The following is a 25,164-nucleotide window of genomic DNA, read 5'->3' as shown; positions in this document are numbered from 1 at the left end:
AAAAAGGTTTTGGTTGGGGGTTTTGTTCCCACTAAACCCCCCCCCCCCTTTTTTTTTTTTTTAATTGAAGGATTTTTTTTGTTCATTTATTTAAAATTTCTTCCAGTTCCAGTGTTAAATATGGATTATAATTTAAAGTTTATTGCTCTTTGAGAATGTGTCATTTTGCCATTAAATGGTCTCAAAACAACAACATTATCAACTTTTGGGACAATTTGTCTTCCATTAGTTCGCTCAGGAGTCTGTTGATGTGTTTGTTTCGTTGTAATCCCAGATAATTTTGCTATTCTTCCAGGGATTACCGCGCCATCCCGGAGCTGGATCGGTACGAGGCAGAAGGTTTGGACCTGGATGACGAGGATCTGTCGGAGCTGTCTCCGGGAGCCCGCGCCGCCGCCGAGGAGGCGATGAGGCGCCGTGACCGGGAGCAGGGGCTGAGCGGGAGGCTGCGGAGAGGACTGCTTTATGGTGGGCAGAACCGCTCAGAATGACCCAGAACCTCCACGGGACCAAACTGACGCTTAACTTTGTGTTCCAGACAGCGAAGATGAAGATGACGGTCCTCCTGGAGCGCGGCGGCGGCGGATCGCCGAGCGTGCGGCCGAGGGAATCACCGATGGAGATGAAGAGGAGATGATCGAGAGCATTGAGAACCTGGAAGACATGAAGGTTTGTGGTCGGACAGTGCTTAAATCCTTGAAAATCCTTGAATTTCAGTTACATGTGTTCAAGGTTTAGAAAGTGCTAAGTGTGTTCAAACTGCACAGTTTGGTAATAAAGTGCAGCTAGTGGGGAGCGACATGCACTGAAAGTTTAATGATGATGTTTTGTGATGGTGATAAATGTGAAAAAATAAATGAATAAATATATACAATGAGTTTTAAGAAGCAGCAGAAAACCAAATGGAAAATTTGGGGATTTTATTTGTTAAATTAGTGTTTTATGTCGACCTTGCCCCTGCTGTAGGATGTGTGATATTACCACAATATTTCATTAATAACTGTCTTAAGTGATGTGATATAACAGTGAATTGAAGCTGTCACGTCCAGCAGTGTGGTGCTGTCAAAGTTTGGAAACTTACCTTGGAAATGCTTGAATTTCTCTGAGTTTTCCGGGTTTCTAACGGGTTTCCGACCTGCAGGGCCACACTGTGAGGGAGTGGGTCTCCATGGCGGCACCTCGCCTCGAGATCTACAACCGCTTCAAGAACTTCCTGCGGACCCACGTGGACGAGAACGGCCACAACGTGTTCAAGGAGAAGATCAGCGACATGTGCAAAGGTAGGTGGGGATGGTGAGGCGAGCCGCGTGGTCACTTCCTGTCCTGACTGATGAGCCGCGTGGTCACTTCCTGTCCTGACTGATGAGCCGTGTGGTCACTTCCTGTCCTGATCCTGTTCTCCGGGTCTGTGCAGAGAACAGGGAGAGTCTGGTTGTGAACTACGAAGATCTGGCGGCCAGGGAACACGTTCTGGCTTACTTCCTGCCTGAGGCCCCGACCGAGATGCTCAAGGTGAGTTGTTTTTTTGTTTTTTTTCCTTCCTTTTTGTAGGTCTTTCCATTTTTTTTTTTTTACCAGTTTGAATGATGATCTTGGAGGTAAACGTGACTAAGTTTGTTTTCAGATTTTCGATGAAGCGGCCAAAGAAGTCGTTCTCGCCATGTACCCGAAATACGACCGCATCGCTCACGAGATCCACGTCCGGATCTGCAACCTGCCTCTGGTCGAGGAGATTCGGGCGCTCAGGTATCACCTCTCACCGCCTTTTCTCATTTATTACAACTGAAATTCATTAAAATTAATGATTATAAATTGTTTTGTTACAAATCAAATAACCTGCCAACGGAACCAGAATTATTGACTGAATTAAGATCCTAACTCTTGCTGAAATCTCATCAGTTAGTTTTGTCTTATTGTAAGATATTTGCCTTTAATGCTAGACCAAAAATACTTGGTAATTAGTTTTTGCAGTGAAATCAGTTGATCGTCCGCTCCTCTTCGCTCCTCTTCCTCAGGCAGCTCCACCTGAACCAGCTGATCCGGACCAGCGGCGTGGTGAGCAGCTGCACCGGCGTTCTGCCGCAGCTCAGCATGGTCAAGTACAACTGCAGCAAGTGCAGCTTCGTTCTGGGGCCGTTCTTCCAGTCCCAGAACCAGGAGGTGAAGCCGGGCTCCTGCCCCGAGTGTCAGTCCCAGGGGCCCTTCGAGGTCAACATGGAGGAGGTGAGCTGTTGCCAAGATGGCCAACTCAACATCCAGACTGCATTTAAAGGAGCAGCATCATGTAAAATCAACCCTTTTAGCTCTGCATCATGTTATAATTGTATTCCTTCATCAAAAACTTACCTGGAGTGTTACCTTGATTCTTTCTCGCCTGTTTGAGAAATCCTTTAATCCCCATGGCAACCATTCAGCTAGGAAAACGCCTGGTTGAACCTAGCTCCGCCTTCAAGGCACAGCTCCTCCCCTACTCTGCCCCTTCAGACTAGCCAGCAGCAGTTAGCAAACACCTGCTGAGTTCCTTATAGGAGCTACCTGACAGCAGAACTAGTAAAAAACCTTAAAGGGGTTAATAAAGGAGCCATGTTGTGACTTTGTGAAGACGGAGCTTCTTAAAGAGACAGAGACTCAATTTCAAGGTATTGTGTCAGAAAGTGAAATTTCTTTAAAGTCATAATTGGCTTAATATTTTTGTAACAACTCAAGGCAACACAGTTACTTTATTATGCTATAAAATGGCAGAATGTGCCTGGAAAACAAAGTACCGCCCCTTTAAGTTGTCAGACCAATCAGAGGGGACTTAACCGGCCGCTCCCTCCTCCAGACGGTGTACCAGAACTACCAGAGGATCACCATCCAGGAGAGTCCTGGGAAGGTGGCGGCGGGCCGCCTGCCGCGCTCCAAGGACGCCGTCCTGCTGGCCGACCTGGTGGACAGCTGCAAGCCTGGAGACGAGATCGTGAGTCCAACTCCATTCAGGAAATGATCAAAGTGGCAGAACGTAGCCTGGAATGCAGGAAGGATGAGGTTCCTGTCTGGGACGTTTTACACTTTAGTTGTTTCATGTTTTTAAAGTTTTCAGGCCTGGATGAGAGGAAAAATATCTGTGCATCCACTCATTTATTGTCTACGCATCCTGTTGTCCATCCATCCATTTCCAGTCTGATTTAAATCTTAACCTCTGCAGAAGAAACCTTTAAAAGGGTACTGAGAACTCTGGAATCTTGATAGAAACTTTATGAAAATGTGTAGAAATCCAAACGGATCCCTAAATAAAGGCAGAGACTCTTGATGGAAGGACATTTTGCTGAAACTGTCCGTCTCTTCGTCTGGTCAGGAGTTGACTGGAATCTACCACAACAACTACGACGGCTCTCTGAACACGGCCAACGGCTTTCCGGTGTTCGCCACTGTGATCCTGGCCAATCACATCACCCGCCGGGACGAGGGCGTCGCTGTGGCGGAGCTCACAGACGAGGACGTCAAGGCGATCGTTGCCCTGTCGAAGGACGAGCGGATCGGGGAGAGGGTGAGGAGGAACGCCGTCACCTTCCAGACTGAAACTGATTTCTGTCGGTTTAAATAAACCACCAATATTTACTTCCTGCCTGCAGATCTTCGCCAGCATCGCTCCGTCCATCTACGGCCACGAGGACATCAAGCGAGCCCTGGCGCTGTCTCTGTTCGGAGGAGAGCCTAAAAACCCAGGTACCGACTCCCAGCTGAGATCCCGACTGAATCTCATCCATAAACATCCATGAACTGAGAGTCTCTCCCTCCTGCAGGTGGGAAACATAAGGTGCGTGGCGACATCAACGTTCTGTTGTGTGGAGACCCGGGAACCGCCAAGTCTCAGTTCCTCAAGTAAGAGTCGACTCACAAGTTTTCCTGCAGCATCCAAATGTTTAAAGGGACCTACAACACAAAATTCAAATTCTGCACGTTTTTGTTTTTCAATTTGGGTTTCTACTGTTTCTAAAAACAAGACACCACGCTGGTTTTTGGCATTTTTGGTGTCTGGAAAAGGAGCTGTTTCAAAATTCTACTGATTAAATCACCTTCAATGGTGCTGTAACCTGGTAACCCCAGTGAAGCCCTGCCCTGTTACCTAGCAACCCAATCTGAGCTCCAGCATGTTTGGTCAGCTGGTATTCCCGCTGTATGACTGCTGGTAAAGACAAGTGTTTAGTTGTTGACTTAACTTCCAGAAACCACTTGCTGCATTCTGGTTTGTTGTGCAGGAGGCTCCACTTCTGCTTTTCAAAGATGTACTGTCGTATAATGGTGCATCTGGCAAAACTGACCAGACTAAAATCTGATGAATAAAGAATGATTTTGTGATTTGCAGCCCATGGACCAATCCTAATCTGTTCATGGAAGCATAACAGATCAACTTTAAAAGTTGTGTTTAATCCGAACCAGAGTCGGTTTAACGGAGGACTTTTCTTCACCAGGTATGTGGAGAAGGTGGCGAGCCGTGCCGTCTTCACCACGGGTCAAGGGGCGTCCGCTGTGGGCCTGACGGCGTACGTTCAGAGGCACCCGGTGAGCCGCGAGTGGACGCTGGAGGCCGGCGCGCTGGTGCTGGCCGACCGCGGCGTCTGCCTGATCGACGAGTTCGATAAGGTGAGGCGAGATGCACTCGGATCCCAACCAGGACTACGACTTCTGATCGAGACATAATAAAACCGTTCTTTAATCTCATCTTGACCTCCAGATGAACGACGCCGACAGGACGAGCATCCACGAGGCGATGGAGCAGCAGAGCATCTCTATCTCCAAGGCCGGCATCGTCACCTCACTGCAGGCCAGGTGCACCGTCATGGCCGCTGCCAACCCCATCGGTGCGAACGCCAATTAATACGAAGGAGGTTCAGTTCGGCCGCCTGTGGTGTGTCGTTTTTTCCTAACTGTTTTTCCCCCCCGTGTCTCCAGGCGGCAGGTATGACCCTTCGCTCACCTTCTCTGAGAACGTGGACCTGACGGAGCCCATTGTGTCACGTTTCGACGTGCTGTGCATCGTCAGAGACACAGTCGATCCTGTGCAGGTACCGCAGTTTCATATTTAATAAAAATATTAAAAGATGAAACATATGTCGTGATATTGGTGATCAAATTAAGACTATTAGGTATAGCATGCTAATTGCAGGATGATGAATCCTTTCCAAAGCTAGTTACTGATAAGAGGCCGGCAACGGCGTAACAAGGAGGACTCGTCACTGGTGTTACCTTTGGAGAGGCTGGTTACTCACTGTCTGCGTTGTCCATTAGCACAGATAAGCTGGCGTTAGGATTAGCATGCCTAGCCACTCATGACTCTTTTTCCTTAGGCATTATAGTTGATGTAACAATGGATTGGGAAGCCAGCGCTGCCCTCTGGAATGCCAGCACTCTTATGAGAATGCTAGCCTCACCAGTGCTAACCTTTCAAAAGTCAATATTAGCTTCTAGAAAGCTAGCACTAGCTTCTTGAAAGTCAGTGTTAGCCTCTTTGTGCTAATGGACGCTGGAGGAAGTAGGGAATCCAGTGGGTGACCTACCTTGGCAATCTAGTCTCGAGCCTTTCCGAAGCTCACACAGTGACTCCTCTCCCCATTTGCCAGCGCTAGGTGCTCAGTTAGCTGTGTTAGCTTATCAATCACATCAGTAGCTAGCTTTGGAATAGCCTCTGCTAGGTGCGCACTGGTCTTAGTTGTGGCGCTGAATCTGCTGTATCAGTGAAAGTCGAGGAACTCTGTCTGATCTGCTGCTGTTTGTCAACCAAGGATGAGATGCTGGCGCGCTTCGTTGTCGGCTCCCACATCAAGCATCACCCTAGCAACAAGGAAGGGGGCGTGGCGTTGGAGGATGTGGTTCTGCCCAACTCGTCGGACGTCCCATCGATCCCTCAGGAGCTGCTGAGGAAGTACATCATCTACGCCAAGGAGCGGGTCCGAACACACGCCGCCGGCGAACCTCCAGGTTGATCCGCTCCAGTGGAATCTTTGGTATTTATTTATTTTTTTTTTTGCACAGGTTCACCCCAAACTGAATCAAATGGATCAGGACAAGGTGGCTCGCATCTACAGCGACCTCCGCAAGGAGTCCATGGTGAGTCCTCTGCTGTCCTGTTTCAGACATGTTGGACATGTTGGTGTAGAAACTGAAGTTGTTTTGGCGCCCCCTGCAGGCCACAGGCAGCATCCCCATCACGGTGCGCCACATCGAGTCGATGATCCGCATGGCGGAGGCTCACGCCAAGATGCACCTGAGGGACTACGTCCTGGAGGACGACGTGAACATGGCCATCAGGGTGATGCTGGAGAGTTTCATCGACACGCAGAAGTTCAGCGTGATGAGGAGCATGAGGAAGGTCTGCTGCTGCTTTGGAGTTGGAAACACAATATTTAACGGGTTTCTAGGAGGAACTTAACCTATTCTCTGGTTCCTGTTTGTTGGCCAGACATTTGCCCGCTACCTGGCGTTCCGCAGGGACAACAACGAGCTGCTGCTGTTCATCCTGAAGCAGCTGGTGGCCGAGCAGGTCGCCTACCAGAGGAGCCGATACGGAGTCCAGAACGACACCATCGAGATCCCAGAGAAGGATCTGCACGACAAGGTAAGGAGGTTCACACGTGGAAATGTCTGCAAACAGATGCGCAATTATACATCTGTGTAGCTTTGAAAAGCAGAAGTAGAGCCTCCTGCACAATCAACTAGAATGCAGGAAGTGGTTTCTAGATGGTAAGGGTGTTTTCCCGCCTTATAGTCCAGTAGTCTCAGTTCGATTGAGGATCAAAATTGCACCATGGGTTACATTTTCAGCTGCACTGAGTCAAACGAACCAAACCCTTTTGAAAAAACCAGTTCCTCTCCTCGCCTGTGGGGGAGCTGCACCAAGAACTACTGAAGGAAATAACAGAAAAACCTCTGAAGAAGACAATACGCTACATCCTTCTTCACAACATGTTAGTAAAAATGGAGGAGCGTCAGATCTTAGCAGATTTCTCTAGGTAACGGTGGAGTGTCTAAATGTGACTTCACATTCAGGAGGTGTTTGAAACGGCTCATTTTCCAGAAACCCCCAACAAACTTTAACTTATGGCCAAAAAAACTTTAAGTCCTAGGTTGTTCCTTTAGAAACAGTAGAAACTCAAATGGAAGAACAAAAACGATTAGAGCAGTTCATTATTAATCCCACAATGGAAAATTGTTGTTAAAGCAGCACATAACAAAAACATACAAAATATATTAAAAAAACTATACATGTAAAGCAACTACATATTAAAGTATCTACAGAAAAAATAAAATTAGAATTAAATAAAAACCTGGAAATCTGGTAGATTTTTAAACTCAGAATGATAATAGGCCTCATTTTAAAGTCATTTTTGGGGTTTCGTGTGAAAGACGAACAGAAACCTGTGAAGAAAACGTTTTGAAGACTTTGGCTGATCTCCTTTTCTGTTTTTTCCTTCTCGAGGCGCGACAGATCAGCATCCACAACCTGTCGGCCTTCTACGACAGCGAGCTCTTCCGCTACAACAGGTTCAGCCACGACGGCAAGAAGAAGCTCATCCTGCAGCAGTTCTGAGACCCGGCTGTCCTGCATTTGGACTCCGAGATGCGTGTTGGTCCTCCCATCAGCTGAGTCACGTTTGTAATGGGAAACTGTCGCATTTCGCTGAATGGAGCCTTTAAAAAAGCTGAAATGTCCAAATAAACGACGTTCATCACTGTTTGTAAATACATGTACATGTTTTATGAGGATTTCTGACTGTAGTTGTTCTGAAAAAAAAAATAAAAACTGAATTTAAAGAAGTTAAAATGTTGTTTGATTGTAGCTGTTAAAGGATTTTGCATGAGTCTTTCTGGTTGCAGACTTTGCTGTAACCCTATGAACTTTCTGAAGGCTCATTTGTTTAAATGAGTCCAGGGTTGCCAAAAACAACTTAAAAATCAGCTCGAACTTCTGACTACAACCAGATCCCACTGGGACTGCGAAGGACTTCACTATTGAACACAATGAGAGTTTTTGTCCTTTTAACTCATATTAAAAGGACAAAATCAGAGGTTTTACTAGAGCTTGTTAAACCAGAAATTATGCACATTTTCTGACATTTTTTGCTCAAACACAATACATTTCTTTTAGCCCAGTGATATCCTGGGACACTGGAGTTAACTGAAATACTCAACAGACTAAGGATTCAGAAAATGTCTTGTATTCCCACACTGTCTGACTGTGGGAGATGATTATGAGCTGAAATTTGAAGTACAGACTGCAGCCAGATACATTTTTATTCAACTATATTTTAAGAAATTCTCTAGAAAAAATTAGCAAATTTCTGAGCTCCAAAAGTTTAAATTGACTTTTGAAACTTCTAGAAAATTTGCAATTAACTCAAAATTAATTTTTTAAAGCAAATTTTACACGTTTCAAACTCAAATTTCTGTTTTTTCTTGAAAATGTCTGATTTTTTTTTTTTTTTAGCTTAAATACACTAATTTTTTTCTATCCAATCCCCCTAATTTTCCTTGTCTTCTCATTTCAATATGGCCGCTCCTCACATCAACAGTAGTAAGCTGTGGTGGAAACATGTTTATCATAGTAAAGTCATATAGACTTTGATTACATAAAAATTAAAATTTTAACTGATGCTATACCAATACTTGGATAGGTTAATTTATTAGGTTAACGTGGAGCAAACTTTGAATATTTGCATTCATGGATAAAACTGCGACATCTAGCGGCCACGTCCGGAAACGTCAACCAACCGCAAACCAGCTTTTTCCCCCTTCTTCTCTGCAGCAGATCTGATTCTGGTTCCGACCGCAGCTCCGAACAATCAAACCCGTCCGTGTGCGTGACCCGCCCGCAGCCTGGCAGCCGTGAGCCCTTCCCCGCACACCGCCAGGACATGAAGCGGCCGTGAAGGCGCCGTTTTCCCGCTGAACATCCAGAGAGCATCCGCAGCTGATTCCCCCGAGAGACCGGAGCGGAGGCGGAGGGAGAGCACTGCAGCAGACATGCCGGGCCTCATCATCACGCTCATCGGTCAGTCTCTGTCTCCTAATGCTTTGGACAAAAACAGGAAATAATCCGGTTTATTATTATTACTATTACAAGAAAAACACAAAAAAAAATGCGGCAGGAAAATCTTTAAAAAGCACAACAGAGGACCGTAAAATGTCTACTGAGCATCAAATGCGGATAACTTTACATTTTAAAATCTTAATGTTGATGGTGCAGAATAAATCATTGTGTTGTTATAAATGAGGAGGGTGTAGCCTGCAGTGTTTTAATACAGTGGACGCAGCACACACTGCAGTATCTCACCTGACATGCAAGTTTTAACTGTTGCATTAAAGAGCATCAGTGGTGCAGCATTAACCAGAAATGACGCATGGTTTTAGATCAAACACATTTACATTTAGTAGCCTCTCTAAAAAATGTGCCATCTGTTTTGTTTTGTGGGGAATATTTACTCTTGGTGTGTTTTTGTTGCACTTCCTGTCTGGTTAACCATTGCACCTTATTAATTAAGAGGAAGAAGCTGTCCTTTCTGGTAAAATTCAGCAGCTTGATTAAATTTTTCACTTGGTTTTCACTAGCTACCCAGTAAATTCTCAGTTTAACTGAACCCAATCCTCATATCTTGATGATTTGATATAAAATGTTTACATTTTTTGTTCAAATTGCTGATTTTGTAAATTGATGCGTCAAGTTCAAGTTTTATTTTGCTATTGAGATTAGTAATTCTTAGGCTGCATTCACACCAGCCCTGCTTAGTCTGCTTCAATTTGTTTAAGTCTGGTTCATTTGGGAAGTGAACTACAGCGCAAGGCATTCTGGGAAAATACAAACAAAACTAACGCGGTAAGCTTGCGCTACCCGGTGAAATGGCTTTGTGCAAAGAGAAATCCTACAGCCACTAAAATCTGACTCTACTCCGTTTTTGTTTGCTTTGTGAAGTTGCGCCAGTTGTAGTTGGAATTGGAAAATTTTTACTTTCCCAGTCGGATAAATCAACTGGAACGACCCCCAAAGTCGGATTTCCTACTGGGAAACAGGGTCCTCACATTTCAAGATGGCCACTCCTCGCATCATTGGTAGCAAGCTAATGGTGGTGCCTTCTAAATGTAGCTAATATCAACGCTATGTGTTATGCCTGCAACTGTAAACTAAAAGTGGTATGTGCTTGTGGAAAGTAAAGCTTAAAATTATGTTTGTCAGAGCTATTGCAAACAATGTTTATGGGCTCTGTCATGCTGAAATGCCAGTTTTATTTTATTACTGAGAGACAGTATATCATATAATAATAGCAACAACATCAACCAGGTGTAATGTACAGAGATTGAAGTTATATCGTACACAGTTTTAGTTGCCTTACAGTTTTTGAATGAGATAAACTGAAAGTAATCAAGTAGACCAGTTTTTAAAAGTCACATAGAAAGGGATTTTTCTATTGAATTTTTTTGTGAATAAAAAACTTTGCTAAAAATGCAATCAAGTAAAGTAAAAAAACAATTGAATAGTTGTGAAAAACCACTACAATATAATCCTAATGAGGATCCCACATTCTTCTTTTCATGAGGTTTAACTGAGTAATGCAAGACTTTAGTGGTTTTGAAGCATAGACTTTAAAAACAGTTAAACCTGAAGTTGTTGCATACTTCCCAAACATGTTCTTGTCAAAATCGGAATCCTATTTCCAAAGTTAGTGTTGCGAAACTAAACTAAAAAGATTAAATTACTGTCATAAATGTGTTTGACATTGTAGAAATGCCTGATTAGGGCCTAAAGGAGATAATGGGATGAATTCTTCTGGCAGATTTGGGAGTTATTTGGGGGAGGGTTACAGAACCCAGTAATCCGGTCTAAGACAGGGAACCAATCCCACAGAACAACATGTCAGTTTGGATTATTTAGCCGATCATAATAGACAAAAATGGGGATTTGTTTCTCAAACTCATATTTTTACCAAACATTTATAAATGTCAGACTTCCACACTAAATATTTCATTAGCAAACTAAGTATTTAGTTTACAAATTAAAGATTTAGCTGGCAATCTAAAAATGTAATATTTGGCTACAAACACTTTTTGAGTTTTTTCTTTTATTTCTACTATCAGCATTCTGCATCTCTTACAAAGCTTGGATGTATGAGTGAATTTAGTTTTGAGCTAATTATTTAGCTTGCTAGGTCCTAACTAAGTATTAGTTTGGAAGCTAAATATTGTGGTGTCAAGCTAAACATTTGGGGTCACCTGGACAGGTCGCCAGTCCATCGCAGGGCATCACAGAGACAAGCAGAACAAACAACTGTACACACGCTCACACCTAAGGAGAATTTATACAGACCAGTTAATCTGACAGTCATGTTCCTGGGCTGTGGGAGGAAGCTGGAGTACCCGAAGAGAACCCACGCATGCACCGGGAGAACATGCAAACTCCATGCAGAAAAACCCCAGGCTGGGAATCGAACTCAGGACCTCCTAGCTGAAAGGCAACAGTGCTCTGCTGTTATATTTTAATTTAATTACTAACCAGTTTAAGAAGACTCTTGGATCATTTCCACCCTCAGATCCTGTGGTTCTGGTGTTGGACCTGAGAGATTAACGTGTGTCAGACATGTTGGACATGATGGTGTAATAAGCTCAGACAGCCATCTGTGTTCCCAGACAGAGACCGACTTCAGATGCAGAACTGTGACCACAGATATGAGATTAATGATTAAGCTTATGGGCACATCTTGTAGAAACGTTCACAACGTTTTGGTTCTCCTCCAGCCTTGGCCCAGGACAACAGACCCGCTAGTCCCGGCCCTGTCAGGAGCCCGGTGTAAAAGCAACATTTACATGTTCGTCTCTGATCCAGTAGGTCGACTTTATTATGACAGACACACCGAGGTTCACTGTGTTTATTCTAACAAAAGATCAAATCAAGTTGGTGGTTAACTTCAGTTCAGCAGCTTCTGCCCTGCACATTAAATAAAATACACAACTCTAAACAAACTGCAGAGCAATATCTCCCAGTTAGCACTTAGCAGCAGTTAACATCAGTTAGCAACAGTTAGCAGTTGTATTAATATTACAATAATGAGTTAAAAACACAAAAATGGCAAAATTACTCACGAAACATTATGATTAAATTTGTCTGAAATATTTGTGAAAACATAATACTTGAAAAAAACAACAGATGATCCTAATACATATCGATGTTACTGAGGCAACAGAAAAAAGGGGTGGAGCTTTCGGTTATTAGTTGCTATGGTAACCACCAACCGTCAAGAGCCGTAACCATAAATGTCTGGAGGAGCAACTACAGTACGTAACTAAACGAAATAAATTCAGAGAATAAATAAACACATTTTTGACACAAATCACATCTATAATATTTTTAAATAAAACCCCGTTACATATAAATATTAAACAAGGCCAAAATGTCAGGTTTTGATGAAGTAAATTAGTTCTTCAGGTATATTTTTGTCCCTCCGTCCCTCAGCTCTTCTATCCAGCTCTGAAGCTTTCGGACGGGGCTCGACCCAACGGGTCATCCCGCTCGGACCTCCGCCGGCTCCTCTGCTTCCGGGTGAGGTTCAAGGCCAGTCGCGTTTCATCCAGGAATTAGTCAGAACCAAGCGTCACTCGGCCCGCGAGTTAGTCCGCGCCCAGCCTCACTTGGTTCATGACATGGGCTGGCCGGAGATCCACGAAACATCCGGCTCACAAAGCAAACAGGAGCCGGTGAATCCCTCCGCCGTGAACCCGACGTCCGCCATGAGCCCGCCGCCCGCCATGAACCAGGAAGTAGCCAGGACCCTTGCTGCCGTGGATGAAAGCCTGGATGTGGAAGAAGTGATGGAGGTGAGGATTCAAAACAAATATATAAATGATTTAAAACTGCAGTGTGTAACTTACATTTTTTTAAAATTGTTTTTTACATATTTGTTATGTCACGATGATAGAATAACATAAGTTAATGTGTGGAAAATATCTAGCTAATAATTCTTCTCAGTTCCTCCCAGAGCAAACTAGAAACAACCAATCAGAGCCAGGAGGCGGGATTTAGCGCTGTCAATCATTCTGATGCTTATGCCTGTCACTATAACAAACGTTGGACAATAAATTGTCCCAGAAGTTATTGTGATGAACAATAATGTTTTGAGACTATTTCCAGTAATATGATGCTAATAGTACAATAATACAAAAACACATTATTAAATTCTAATGAACATTAAACACTGGAACTGGAAGAGTTTTTCTTATTAGGCTTGTCACAATAAGCAATAAATAAATTAATTGCATCATAAATTAAAACAAACTCAATAATTTCCATTTGAATGATTTAATGTTTTTCTCTTTTCTCTCTTTTTCCGCTAAAAACTGGATGATAAAAGTCTTCAGTCTGGTGTTTTGGTCTCAACTTGATCTTTTTTTGAAGGATAATTTTGTTTCCAGAGACTTCATAGTTAATTTTATTTGTTTTGTTCTTTTATTTTTTAGAATATTTAATATGTTTTCCAGTTAGAATTTAAAGTTTATTGATCTTTGAGAATGTGTTCTTACATTGCATTACTTGAAAAAGGTCATAAAACAACAATATTGTGCTCGGCACTACATAAATAATACCTACATCTCCAGGTTTCCTTTTGTTAATGGATTGATCATGTTTTTTCCCTCCAGCGTTGTGCATGCGCCAAATTTTCAGATGTAAACGACGTGCAGGGGGTCCATATTTTCCGATGAGACTTGTTTCTTATATTAAAAGCACAAAGTCTGATGTGCAAAACGTTAAAGTTTAACGTGCTAAAACATTCATTTGACAGAGGATTCTTATTGTCTAAGACAGTTTAATTTAATCCTCCTGGAAGCTACCTGATGTGTCCCATGTTTCAGCGGATGGTCCACCTGGCGGTGCCGCTGGGTCCGGACAGCGCCGGGGGACACCTGGAGCTCACAGAGCCAGAAGCAGAGCGCCACGGCGGGCTCGGAGCTGGCGACGCCTCCCAGGAAGCGTCCGGCTTCGACGGGACGGACACGGAGGACAGAGACCGCGGAGACGACGGAGGAGAGGACCAGGACAGGAGAGGAGGAGGAGGGGAGGACGAGTGGGAGAGATACGCAGCGGAGGACAGAGAGAGACGGGGGGAGGAGGACAAAACGGGACGAGAGACGGACGAACGCGGCGTCACAGAAGCCGTGGAGGTCAATCACACGACTCCAGATCTCTACACTCTGATCGGTTAGTAACCCTCATGCTGGTTCACGCCAAATATTTACCCAGAAACCAACATAGAGAACTTTCTGAAGTTTCTGTTGCTGCTGCAAGACAACAAAAGAGACAACATTATCCAGATAGTAGGAAATTATTTCTCTGCTCAACCAGCAGAACAGAGATTCTGTCTGATGGTCACCAGACTCCACTTTGACTTGATCTGGACTCACCCATCAAATACATGAAATTCGACTTGGATTCGCCCTTCAAAGACTTTTCCCATTTTAAAGAACGGCTGGGAGAAATGGTCAGTTTTGACAGGAACCAGTCAGACATTAATGTTCTGAATCAGCACTATCAACAGATGTGTTTTCCCATAAGAATGTTATGAATAGTCTCAAACTGCAACTGCTTTTAAAGGAAAACCAGAAACGTGTTTTTGACACGCATGTTTTTGAAACAGACTACAGGTCTTTCTTTCATCCGTCCAAGGAGCCCAGCAGGTCCTTCCTGTCTGAAGAGCACGATTTCAGGCCGCAAGAGCATCGCGGTCCCTCAGTCTTGGAGGTAAAGACAGAGAAATGTGTCTTCTGTTTTAGTATTTTGTTTTTACAGAAATAAATCTTAACAATAAATCTTATAAGTGACACACACTTGCAAGATCCCACCCCATCTTCCTTCTGGAGGGCAATAAGCTGCTCGCCTTTGATGACTAGCTTTGGTTATCAACATAATACGCTAAATCTAAAATGTGCCTATGATATATAAAAGAAAAAAGGACGCAGTCCTTTTCTACTAATTGTCAGCACTACAAGATCAGGAAAAAGCTTTTAGAAAGATAAAGAAAAATAGAGAGGGAGGTGGAAGTATGCTAGCTTGACTTTGACAACTGTAACATGTCGACACGCTGTAAAAAGATCGCTTTAAAATACGAGCCTACTATGCTTTATGCCCAGGTTTGCTCAATTCTAGAGTTAAGAAAATCCTTCAGAGGGCCAAAAATGGCCCCTGGGCCACACGTTGGACACGCCTGTTCTAGCATCTTAGAACATGTTAAATCACGGTTGCTTATAGAACTTTCAATGATAAATCAACTAAAACATGAACTATGTCATCGTCTTACACCATCCATTTTTTCTTTCTTTATTCTCAAACCAACCTCCAGTTGAGTCCTTCAGAGAAAGATCTGTGGATAGCAGAGAAGGACGAAGACGTTCAGTCCAGCGGCTACGGCGTCCTTCGCTCCTCAGTCGCTGCAGCTCAGACCTCTCCAACACCTCCTGATGACCCAGCCGTTTCTGCAGACTCTGACGGTACGGCGACACCAGAGACCGACACCGGAACCGACTTTGGACTTCTGGAAAGTTATACAAAAGGTAGAATCCAAACGAAAAGTATTTTCCAATTTTCTCTTGCTTTTGTTACTTTTTCTATACGTAAATGTTTCAGACTGCAGTGAGCAAACTTTAGCTAATTCGCTAATAGCAGAGTTAATTTTTCATTTAGCTACCTTTGAAAACGTTAAGCGCACTTAGCTTCCCCCCAAATTAACTTTTCTAGATAAATTCTAAAGCATTAATTTACTTGGAGGCTCTGTAAACTTTGAGTTGAATAAACTTAGTTTGAGGCTAAATATTTAGCTTCAAGCAAAAATATCTGGCTTCAAATAAAACATTTAGCTTCCTAACTAAATATTTGGTTTGAAACTATGACATTTATAATTTAATAAATTACATGGTGAAAATATGACACTGAAAAATAAAATCCAAATTAAGTGGCCCAAGAACTGAGCCTTGAGGAACACCAAGGCAGTGCCACTTTGCCACATTAAGAGTTTCAGCTGCTTGTTTCTTATCTCTGGTTTGACTTCAGATGATGATGAGGAGGAAGCAGGTCTGCCACATGCAGGTGTAATTACCCAGAATCCCACAGCTCCAGAGGTTGGGTTGGCACCCAGCAGACGACCTCTGCAGCCCAGTTTGGAGCAGGACAAACACTGGGAAGAACGGGAACATGACCTAAAAGGTTAGCATTCATCGACTCTTTTCCAGTTTGGAATGGATTGAAAAGTAACGTAAAGTAAGCTTTACATTTATTTATTGTTTTGGATCAGAAACCAGAAGTGAGGAGTTGGAGGAAGAGAGGGAGGAGAGAGAGGGAAGCAGATTCAGAGGAATCATCCCGCTGACCACAGACCCGTCCCATACGACTGGATTCACGGCGACCGGGCTTGATCCCGGACTGGAGGAGCCGCGGCAGGTTGGTTGGTTCAAACCCGACGATTCAACCGGAAACACAAGAACACTTAAAAACATCTCCACTGTGAATGTTCAGGTGGTTTGTGTGAACTGGAACGAGCTGACTGGACGGGGCTATGTCGTCCTCAACATGACGAAGAACATGAACTGTGTAAGTATCAAAATAAGTACCAAAATATCAACAAGTAACAACGTTTCAGCAAAAACCCTGATCTGTTTTTGTGTCAGGAACAGATCAGGGATCCTCACTGTTGCTTCTGTTGCCATGGAAGCAACAAAACCGCTGCTGCAGTGTATCAACGGTCGCCATAATAACGCGATGGATTTTAGAGAAGCATCATTTTTCATCACTTTGAGTTTCCAGGTGGAAAATCATGCAGAAAAAGCGTGTTTTGTTTGTGAGACAGGAGGAGTTTCGTGTCTGTGGTGGCGTCCAGCTGCTGAAGATCCTGGAGCGCGAGTTTGCACGCAGAATGAACAGCCCTGAAGGATCATGGGTACTTTACCTCAGCAAGCCGACGCACCAGCAACACCAGCTGCTGATGAACGTTGCGTCTGCACATGGTACACACATACGAGCCTCACAGAAGCTTGGCTCACCTGAAGCCTAACGGCCCTTCATGCTTCATCTGAACCGTCGACGCGCAGTCACATTGTTATGGTACATTTGTACGGAAGGCCAGAAAGGACGGAAATCAGCACGTTTACTACAACCCTGGCTAAAAATTCACACAAAAAACACTGACTTGGAACTCTATAAAATATGGCAAAAATCCAACAACACAAACAAGCATTTGTGTCCTTTCTGGTCTTCCATAGGAGACATTTTCCCTCCCGGCATCCTCTATTTTCCTTTTAGAAAAACAATCACAGAGCTGTTGCCACACTTTTCTGCAGGCAGCCTCTTCTGGAAACACTGACACTACAATTTCTGTCCATGAATTTTTAACCATTCATCAGTCTTAGAGTAGTTATGAATTGTACAAAGATAAAGAATTCCTCACTGCATCAGTTAAACATTTTGTATCACCTACAAATCCAAAAACCGGTTATGGCGGCAGACAAGTTGAAGAGAAACATCAGCATTGCTACCAGAGTGGACACAAATCGCCACTTTTACTGCATGTTTAAAAGTCACGCAAAAATGGCGATTTATGACTTAGGACACTGTAAAATATGGTGAAAATGTAGAAATTTACAACATTTATTTGGCTCATTGAACGCCTCTTTATATTTGCAAAGATGTTCAAGGTAGCATTCAGTGACCCAAATAAACAGAAGGTAGTCTGATGACAGCATAAAAAGCAGCAACTGAACTCACTCATGAAGAAGATGCTCAGGATTATCCAAATTTTCTTGTTTTTATGTAAAGTTATTCTTTTAAATTTGTGAGTTGTTAGCCAGACATCGCATGTTTACGTCAGTGAGGACGGATTTCGTTCAGTTCGTATGAAGCATGTCGGGCCTTGAAGCATTCGGATGTCAGAGACACGTTGACTGTAAATGCTGCTGATCGTCATCTGATGTCTTTCAGGAGTCATTGCTACTCAGGAGGTGCTGGACATGTTGGGAGAGATCAAAAAAGGCCTCGATAAGGTGAACATACTGGTTCTTTATCTGGTAAAAAATAAATTCACAGCTTTGGTTTGTTCCCTGTCTAAGCAAGCAGACTTTCTTGTAATTTTTCAAAGATGTTTTGCTCTGACTGGTTTTCACTTCTTCAAAATCAGCTGACATACTCTGCAGTCAGTTTTTAGATCGCCCTTTATGTTTGTATTAAGTCCTTACAGTGACATTTAACGGACAGCTATTGTGCAAAGTTCACGTTCTGCATGTTTTTGTTCTTCCATTTGGAAGCTTCTATAAGCTGTTGCTAAAAACAGTCCAAGCAGTGGACTTTTAAAAAAACCACTGGGCCATTTTTGGTGTTTTCAAAATGAGCCAATTCAAAACCCTCCCAACTGTTTAGTCACAATGAACACTCACTGCGCTGTTACCTAGCAACCCCAGTCGAGCTCAGCCCATTACCTAGCAACCCAAGCGGAGTTCCAGCTCGTTTGGTCAGCTGGTTTTACCACAGTATGTGCTGTACAATGGCTGCTGGAAAAGAGAAGTATTTTGTTGTGGACTCACCATCCAGAAACCACTTCTGCATTCTTGTTGATTGTGCAGGAGGCTTCACTTCTACTTTTCAAACATGTACGGTTGTATAATTGCGCTTCTGTTGGCAGCCATTTCCACGTGGGAGTATAAATGTTGAGTTGGGGGGGCATGGCCAGCAGCAGATTATTTGGATTTAAAGTGAGAAGACGCCCTAAAAAAGCTCAAAATGGATCAACCTGAGCAGACTAAAATCTCATCAACTAGGAATTATTTTATAAAAAAATGTAATGAACATGTTTTGAATAGACCATAGATCTATAATATCCTGTTCAAGGAAGCATAATAGGTCACCTTTAATTAAAAACGACGTGTTACTGATCAAAGTTCTGTAAATAAAAAATAAGTTTTTAGTTTTCTTTTTGTAAAAATGGCAAATGTGATTTCTCCCACTGTCTGGTGTGTTGATATTTGTTTCGTTTGAGTTCTGCGGGATAGTAAAACGTTCCCTGACTGGTTTGTCAGGTGGGGATCCAGAACTACAGCGCAGCAACCAGCTGCCAGTCTCGGCCCAGTAAGACCCGCAGCGACTACGGAAAACTCTTCGTGGTTCTGGTCATCATCGGCTCCATCTGCATGGTCATCATCACGTCCGGCTTCATCTACATCTGCTGGCAGAGACGGCTGCCGGGAATGAAGAGCATGGTAGGTCAAGAATGTGGTTTTAAATAGATGCATAAATTATTTTAAATATTCATATTACATATCTGGAATGAGACCAGTGAGATAAGAGATTAAATCTGTTGGATTTTTATCATTTTAGTGAGGGAACAATTAAAGAAAGACATTAAAAACCAATCTTCAACTTTACTTAATTCAGTTTAAGGAGCCTTTAAACTCCTTAAAGGTTGAGAGGAGCCAGTTGAGGTGGCTCGGGCATCTGGTAAGGATGCCTCCTGGATGCCTCCCTGGTGAGGTGTTCCAGGCACGTCCCACCAGGAGGAGGGGAAGACCCAGGACACGCTGGAGGGACTATGTCTCTCGGCTGGCCTGGGAACGCCAGCTCCCCGGGAGGAGCTGGAAGAAGTGGCTGGGGGAAGGGAAGTCTGGGCCTCCCTTCTGAAGCTGCTGCCCCCGCGACCCGACCCTGGATAAGCGGAAGAAAATGGATGGATAGATGGATGGATGGGCTCAGAATAATAAAATCTGACCTCTCTGGCTTATTTCTGGTGTTTTATTGTTTCTTCTTTCCTCTCTTTTTAGACCACATACAGATTGAAATGTGATAAAAGCTCAGTTGAGTCAGAAGTCTGTCATATTAAGTAAATCTGCCTTATTCTGGTAGTTTCCTGCAGAGGAGCTTCACTCTGTGGAGAATGGTTACCACGACAACCCCACCCTGGACGTGACCAATGACAGCCAGGCTGAGATGCGGGAGAAGAAGCCGAGCACCAATGGGCTCACAGGGGCGGGAGGAGGGGGCGGGGACGACAGCAGTCGCTGGCAGGTGATTGGATGATGGATTTAGACTATTTTTAACTACTTATTTCTGTTTCTCTATCTAATGTCTGTTACTTTTATGAAAGAAAAGAGAGGAAAACATGATACATTTGGGTCTAGTCCAACAGTTTGAAATCTCAAAAATATATTTGAATCATTAAATAAATAGAACAATAAGACATAAACATGAAATATAACTGGTTAAAGAAAATTCTGAAAGTTGTAATTTTATCAAATTAATCATTGAGCCTGATTCTCTCCACAAATAATCTGGATTTTTTTGTTGTTGTCAGAGGCCCATTTGGGGATGTGTAAAGCGAATTAGCTAAGGCTATAAATGTTGTAGAGCTCAGTTTTTGTTCATATTTAACACTTGTCCTTATGCAAATAAACAGTGGAACCAGTACTTTTTCATCAATATTAATGAATACTTGACTTAAAACAAGCTCTTATATTGTGCTGAAAAGTTATTTGTTTGTTAGTTTTGTCTTAATTCTAGTGTAAGAAGATATTTGCATTAGAACTAGACCATAAATTGCAGTGTTGGTATAAGAGAACGCCATAAAATTGGCTGAAAACCTCAAGTGAGACATTTTAAAATTAAAATATATATATTTCTGCGGAAAATCCAGACATACTGGATCATGGATCAATTAATATTTACATCTACTACTGTATTTATGTTGCATACAGCAATCAGGATGCTTTCAGCTGATTTTCATTTCAATCTCTTGTCTTTATTTTTCAGGCGTTCGTCAACCAGGCAGCAACTGAGGATGATGAAGAGGAGCAGGACACACATCTCTGATTGAGGAAGAGGAGATTTATTTTATTAGAAGAGTCTAGAAGAAAGATCACTGTGATGACAGAGGGGAGAAGAGTAGCAGCGACTGGGAATATGAGGGTTGTAGCTGGAGGAGTCACTGAGGTCAAAATCAAACACTGAAGCTTCATCAATCGCTGCAAATTTATCCAGATCACATCAAAGCCCTTCTGTTTGGTGTGCCTTAAGCTCTCAGCTCTCCGGACTGAAGCTGCACGAAACAATTTCACAGTTAGCGACCAATCACCTCTCCTCCTGCAAGCTTTAGCAGCTCAAATGTTTGATTACCTGCAACAGAATGTACCTGTATCTACGGCAGCGTGTTAGGGCCAGAAAAAGAGGAAATTTCCACTAAAAAAAAATAAAAAAAATTTGATATTAATTTTAGAAATTTTCTGGAAAAAACATGAAAATTTGTGAGTTTCAAAAGTAAAAATATTTCAACTTCTGAAATTCAGAAATTTATCATTTTTTCTAGAAACTTTCTGATCCTAATGTAAAATTTTAAGAGTTTTTAGACAAAAAAAATTACTCCTGTCTATTTTTTGTCTACAACGCGTCCCTAATGCGCTGTCGTATGTATGGATCGTTGTTGTTACAGTTTAAAACAGCAAACCGTCTGTAAAGCTGTCGCTGTAGTGAACAGACTGGATACAGAAAGTAAACACTCCCCTGTTTGAATGCCAGGTTGTTTCAAATAATTTTATTAAACTTTTTTCAGTTTTAATGTGACTCATTCTGTTCTAAAAAGTATGCACACTTTCAACTTTCAAAAAAAACATTTCAGTATTTAGTCTGTTTCTGTCCAAACCTCCCATGATTGCATGCAGTCAGATTAACCAGAAATAAGGTTCTGTTGTGACAATAATTTCTCTAATGTCCGATATGTTGCTCTTTGACACTGTGTGTGCAATAACAGTAGCGATCCACAACGATTTTATCAAACTAAACTCAAAGTCTTAGAACAGTCTAGTCAAAGCCTAGAGCCAAATTTCTCCAATCTGAGACATGTTAAGATTGATTGGGCAGAAACAACAACACCAAGATGAGTTATTAGTTGAATTGTGTGTTACATTAAAGGCATGAAAAGTTTCTAACTGATCAAGTGAATTAAATCTTACTTTTACGTCAAACTTCTGGCATTTTAAAAAGCGGATGCAAACTTTTTGATCCACTATTATGTTGTAATTTTGCTGTATGTTGTTTTATTACAGTGATTTTACCACTGAAATGAATGTTACACTAAGAGTAAAATATTTGCTGCTAGCCAAGCATCACTTTCACCAGCAGGAACGTCTCTTAAAGTGCGACACCAGTGACTTCTCCCCGAACAGCAGGTTTCACCTCTATCAACTGTGAAAGAAAAGTTTGGCACTTTACTGATTCATTTTGGAAGGACGACCTCTGAGATGCTGCATCATGTTGAACTTAGCCACACACAGAGACTGGAATATCACTATTTTTGCTTTTAGTAGTGGTTTTACCTGCTGAAGAAGTTTACTGTTTGCAGTGCAACACTTCACATGAAGCTTTACCTGTGCTCTGTTAGCCTGATGTGCTTTTATAAATAGTGCTGGAATGGTCGCTTTAGTTTGCTCCTGACTTACTGTTGAGGCTGTGACACATGGGCAACATTCTGGTCCAAAGCATGAATATATCTATGTGTACATATATATGTACTGCAGCTGTAACATCCAGGTTGAGTCACCTAACTTTAGTTCAAGTTTTGGGTTTATATCATTTGAACTCAGCTGGGACATGTTGCAGTTATTTTTACATCTCACCATTAGAAATGTAAAGCCTAACTCTTTATAACAGTTGAGTCACAGTGGTCATATTATCTCATTTGGTAATATCACTAACATCGCCTCAGTGCCAACATTAAAGCCACTGTGCTTTATACCGCCGGCCAGCAGGGGGCGACTGCTCTGGTGGCAAAAATCAAGCAAAGCCATCCTGTGGAGCGGTTTGCAAAGTTACACGGTCAAAAATGTATAGCAGTATTTTGGGTTATTTGGCCAGTCAGAACATAAAAAATGAAATAAATCATCTGTTATTTACTAATCATAAAATGAACAGTTTCAAAATAAATATTAGCAAGCTAAATATTTAAGGAGGTAAATATTCATTTAAGCTTGAAGCTAAATATGTAGTTAATAAACTAAATAGCTTGGAAGCTAAATATTTAGCTAGTGGGATAAATATTTAGTCCGTAAACTAAATATTTATCTACCATCAAAGTGTTTAGCTCAAAGCTAAATATTTAGTTAACAAGCTACATATTTAGCTTTTAGCTAAACATTGAATTGATGGGCTAAATATTTAGTTTGAAGGCTAAATACTCAGCTAGTGAGGTAGATATTTAGTCTGTAAACTAAATACTTAGCTACAAGCTAAATGTTTAGTTAACAAGCTACATATTTAGCTTCTAGCTAAATATTTAGTTGATGAGCTAAATATTTACCTAGGAGAGTAATTAGTTTGTAAACTGCTTAAATTGTGGCTAAGTATTTAGCTTGCTAACTAAATATTTAGTTCGGATCTAAGTGTTTAATTAGCAAGCCACATATTTAGTTTCAAGCTAAATATTTAGTTAAGCTAAATACTTAGATAAACTAAGTAAATAGATATTTTGCTACCAGGCTATTTAGTTTACAAACAAAATATTTTGTCCTCAGCTAAATATTTAGGTCAGAGTTAAATATTTAGCTAATATGCAAAATTTACCAATGACATAGAGTGGACTATCAAAATAAAAGTCTTGTAAAACTAAATAAACTCCTGATGGTGAAACTGATTGGCTTGGATTGTAGTTCATGTCATCTCTGCATTAATTTTCCTCTTCACATGTACAACAATTCAGCTTAAAACAACAGGTGTTTGAAGTTAATTAGCATGTTAGCTAAATTTTTAGTTTGCTAAGGAAACATTTAGATTGGTGCTAAAAACTTAGCTTGCTAACTAAATATTTAGTTTGAAACTGTAACATTTATAAATTAATGAATAAGAGGCTTAAAATATGACTTTGAGAAAAGAGCCTCCTTTTTTTTCTATGACAGAATAAATAACTGAATTTATCTCTCATCATTTTTGACTGTAATTTTGCAAATGGTACCATATAGATACAACACGGGTCGGTGCAGTTTGGTATGCTATTTTGTTTGTTTCCAGTCCCACTTCAGTTGTAGGACCAAAGGAAATGTTGTTCTGTAGCGTAACCAGAACACAGCTAGATGGCATCACTGTTGGTTATTGTGTCTAAACTGTATGGATACATATATGTTTTATTCAGCCAATGGGTTTTGCCTTTGAAGGATCACTTTTTTGAAATGCAATTTCTTAAGCACTGATATCAATCTGGATATTAAAAATTAATTTTGCGCACAATTCTGAATCAAACATCACTAAATAAGGTAGCGGTCCTGATCAGTACTAATCCGAACTTATTTAGGTCGTTCAAACTTTCACTTTAGAATTTGGCTGCGTTTTTAAATCCATTAACTGAGAACATCTATTAAAACATTAAGTCCATTCATGTATTTGAAGGCTGTGTGTTATTAATTACAAGATTAATTAAAAAATACATCCAATTTCCCTGCTGAGTCAGTCACTTCAAACATTCGACATGCTGAGGTGAGAGGTTCCTCATCGGGACAGACTGAGTGTCTGCATAGCTTAGCAAGAGATTAAGTGACATTACTTAGAGGTTATTACTGCAACATTTATGGAACATTTGTATCAGATTTGCAGCAGTGGTGCATGGATATACATATATATGCTTCCCATGGGAATCCATGGCAACCAGATTCAGGCTAATAATGTTTTTATTTTACAAACATGGTTCTTTTGACTGGAAGTAATATTCTTGCTTTGGAGCAAGAAAAATCTTGAATCTGAAGGGATTGCAAAGAGAATTTGTCAAAATAGCAGAAGAAAAAAATAATAATAAATTGAAATCTCAAAGGGCAATTAAAAGAAGGGTTGGATTGTTGAAAAATGACATAAACGGTATAAATGATAGTACATAAAATTAAATTGTATTTTTTCAGAATTGTTACTCATTGTACAAGTTTGTTTTGCCTGTTGATAGATGCCTGCCTCACCTTTAAAACTGAAAATAATTAAAAATATAATATTAACAGGGATATGAATAATTGTGGGCTGTAGATTTTTTTTTTTTTTTAGCTTTTAGAGCAAATGGTATGGTAAATGTGTGAAGAGCATTCAAAATCCAATCCTTCAGAAATATTGAATAAAATCTTCACCAAGACTTTAAAAAAAAAATAAAG

At 41.6% G+C, this 25,164-nt stretch overlaps 2 protein-coding genes across 4 annotated transcripts in view; both read left to right on the top strand.

The window, feature by feature from the left end:
• Positions 1 to 7,836, top strand: part of mcm2 (minichromosome maintenance complex component 2) — a 13,049-nt gene extending 5,213 nt beyond the window's left edge. The window contains exons 3-20 of the mRNA XM_015034282.1: positions 296 to 468; positions 539 to 669; positions 1,142 to 1,280; positions 1,415 to 1,512; positions 1,625 to 1,746; positions 2,016 to 2,223; positions 2,825 to 2,959; positions 3,338 to 3,529; positions 3,615 to 3,708; positions 3,786 to 3,864; positions 4,455 to 4,626; positions 4,718 to 4,844; positions 4,936 to 5,048; positions 5,766 to 5,930; positions 6,016 to 6,090; positions 6,170 to 6,352; positions 6,443 to 6,598; positions 7,460 to 7,836. Of these exons, the coding sequence (XP_014889768.1) occupies positions 296 to 468; positions 539 to 669; positions 1,142 to 1,280; positions 1,415 to 1,512; positions 1,625 to 1,746; positions 2,016 to 2,223; positions 2,825 to 2,959; positions 3,338 to 3,529; positions 3,615 to 3,708; positions 3,786 to 3,864; positions 4,455 to 4,626; positions 4,718 to 4,844; positions 4,936 to 5,048; positions 5,766 to 5,930; positions 6,016 to 6,090; positions 6,170 to 6,352; positions 6,443 to 6,598; positions 7,460 to 7,570 (2,473 nt within the window). The 3' untranslated portion in view covers positions 7,571 to 7,836. The remainder of the gene's footprint in view (positions 1 to 295; positions 469 to 538; positions 670 to 1,141; positions 1,281 to 1,414; positions 1,513 to 1,624; positions 1,747 to 2,015; positions 2,224 to 2,824; positions 2,960 to 3,337; positions 3,530 to 3,614; positions 3,709 to 3,785; positions 3,865 to 4,454; positions 4,627 to 4,717; positions 4,845 to 4,935; positions 5,049 to 5,765; positions 5,931 to 6,015; positions 6,091 to 6,169; positions 6,353 to 6,442; positions 6,599 to 7,459) is intronic.
• An 887-nt stretch (positions 7,837 to 8,723) lies between these two features.
• podxl2 (podocalyxin-like 2) lies at positions 8,724 to 21,207 on the top strand. Of its 3 annotated transcripts, none has more exons than XM_015034285.1 (13): positions 8,725 to 9,031; positions 12,482 to 12,843; positions 13,879 to 14,221; positions 14,658 to 14,761; positions 15,360 to 15,570; positions 16,067 to 16,219; positions 16,308 to 16,453; positions 16,529 to 16,603; positions 16,860 to 17,016; positions 17,987 to 18,048; positions 19,078 to 19,257; positions 19,898 to 20,059; positions 20,801 to 21,207. In XM_015034285.1, the coding sequence occupies exons 1-13, from the start codon at positions 9,004 to 9,006 to the stop codon at positions 20,858 to 20,860; spliced, it is 2,043 nt and encodes a 680-aa protein (XP_014889771.1). In that variant the 5' UTR covers positions 8,725 to 9,003; the 3' UTR covers positions 20,861 to 21,207. The 3 variants fall into 3 exon arrangements, with proteins under 3 accessions (XP_014889769.1, XP_014889771.1, XP_014889770.1); XM_015034284.1 differs by having other exon boundaries at positions 13,876 to 14,221; XM_015034283.1 differs by having other exon boundaries at positions 8,724 to 9,031; positions 13,876 to 14,221; positions 16,308 to 16,603.
• The last annotated feature ends 3,957 nt before the right edge of the window (positions 21,208 to 25,164 follow it).

The sequence above is a fragment of the Poecilia latipinna genome, unplaced genomic scaffold (assembly GCF_001443285.1).
Source record: "Poecilia latipinna isolate Pla-1442-1.1 unplaced genomic scaffold, P_latipinna-1.0 Scaffold293, whole genome shotgun sequence".
NCBI lineage: Eukaryota > Metazoa > Chordata > Actinopteri > Cyprinodontiformes > Poeciliidae > Poecilia > Poecilia latipinna.
Note: the sequence above shows the minus strand (reverse complement) of the source record. Positions and strands in the feature narration are given on the sequence as shown.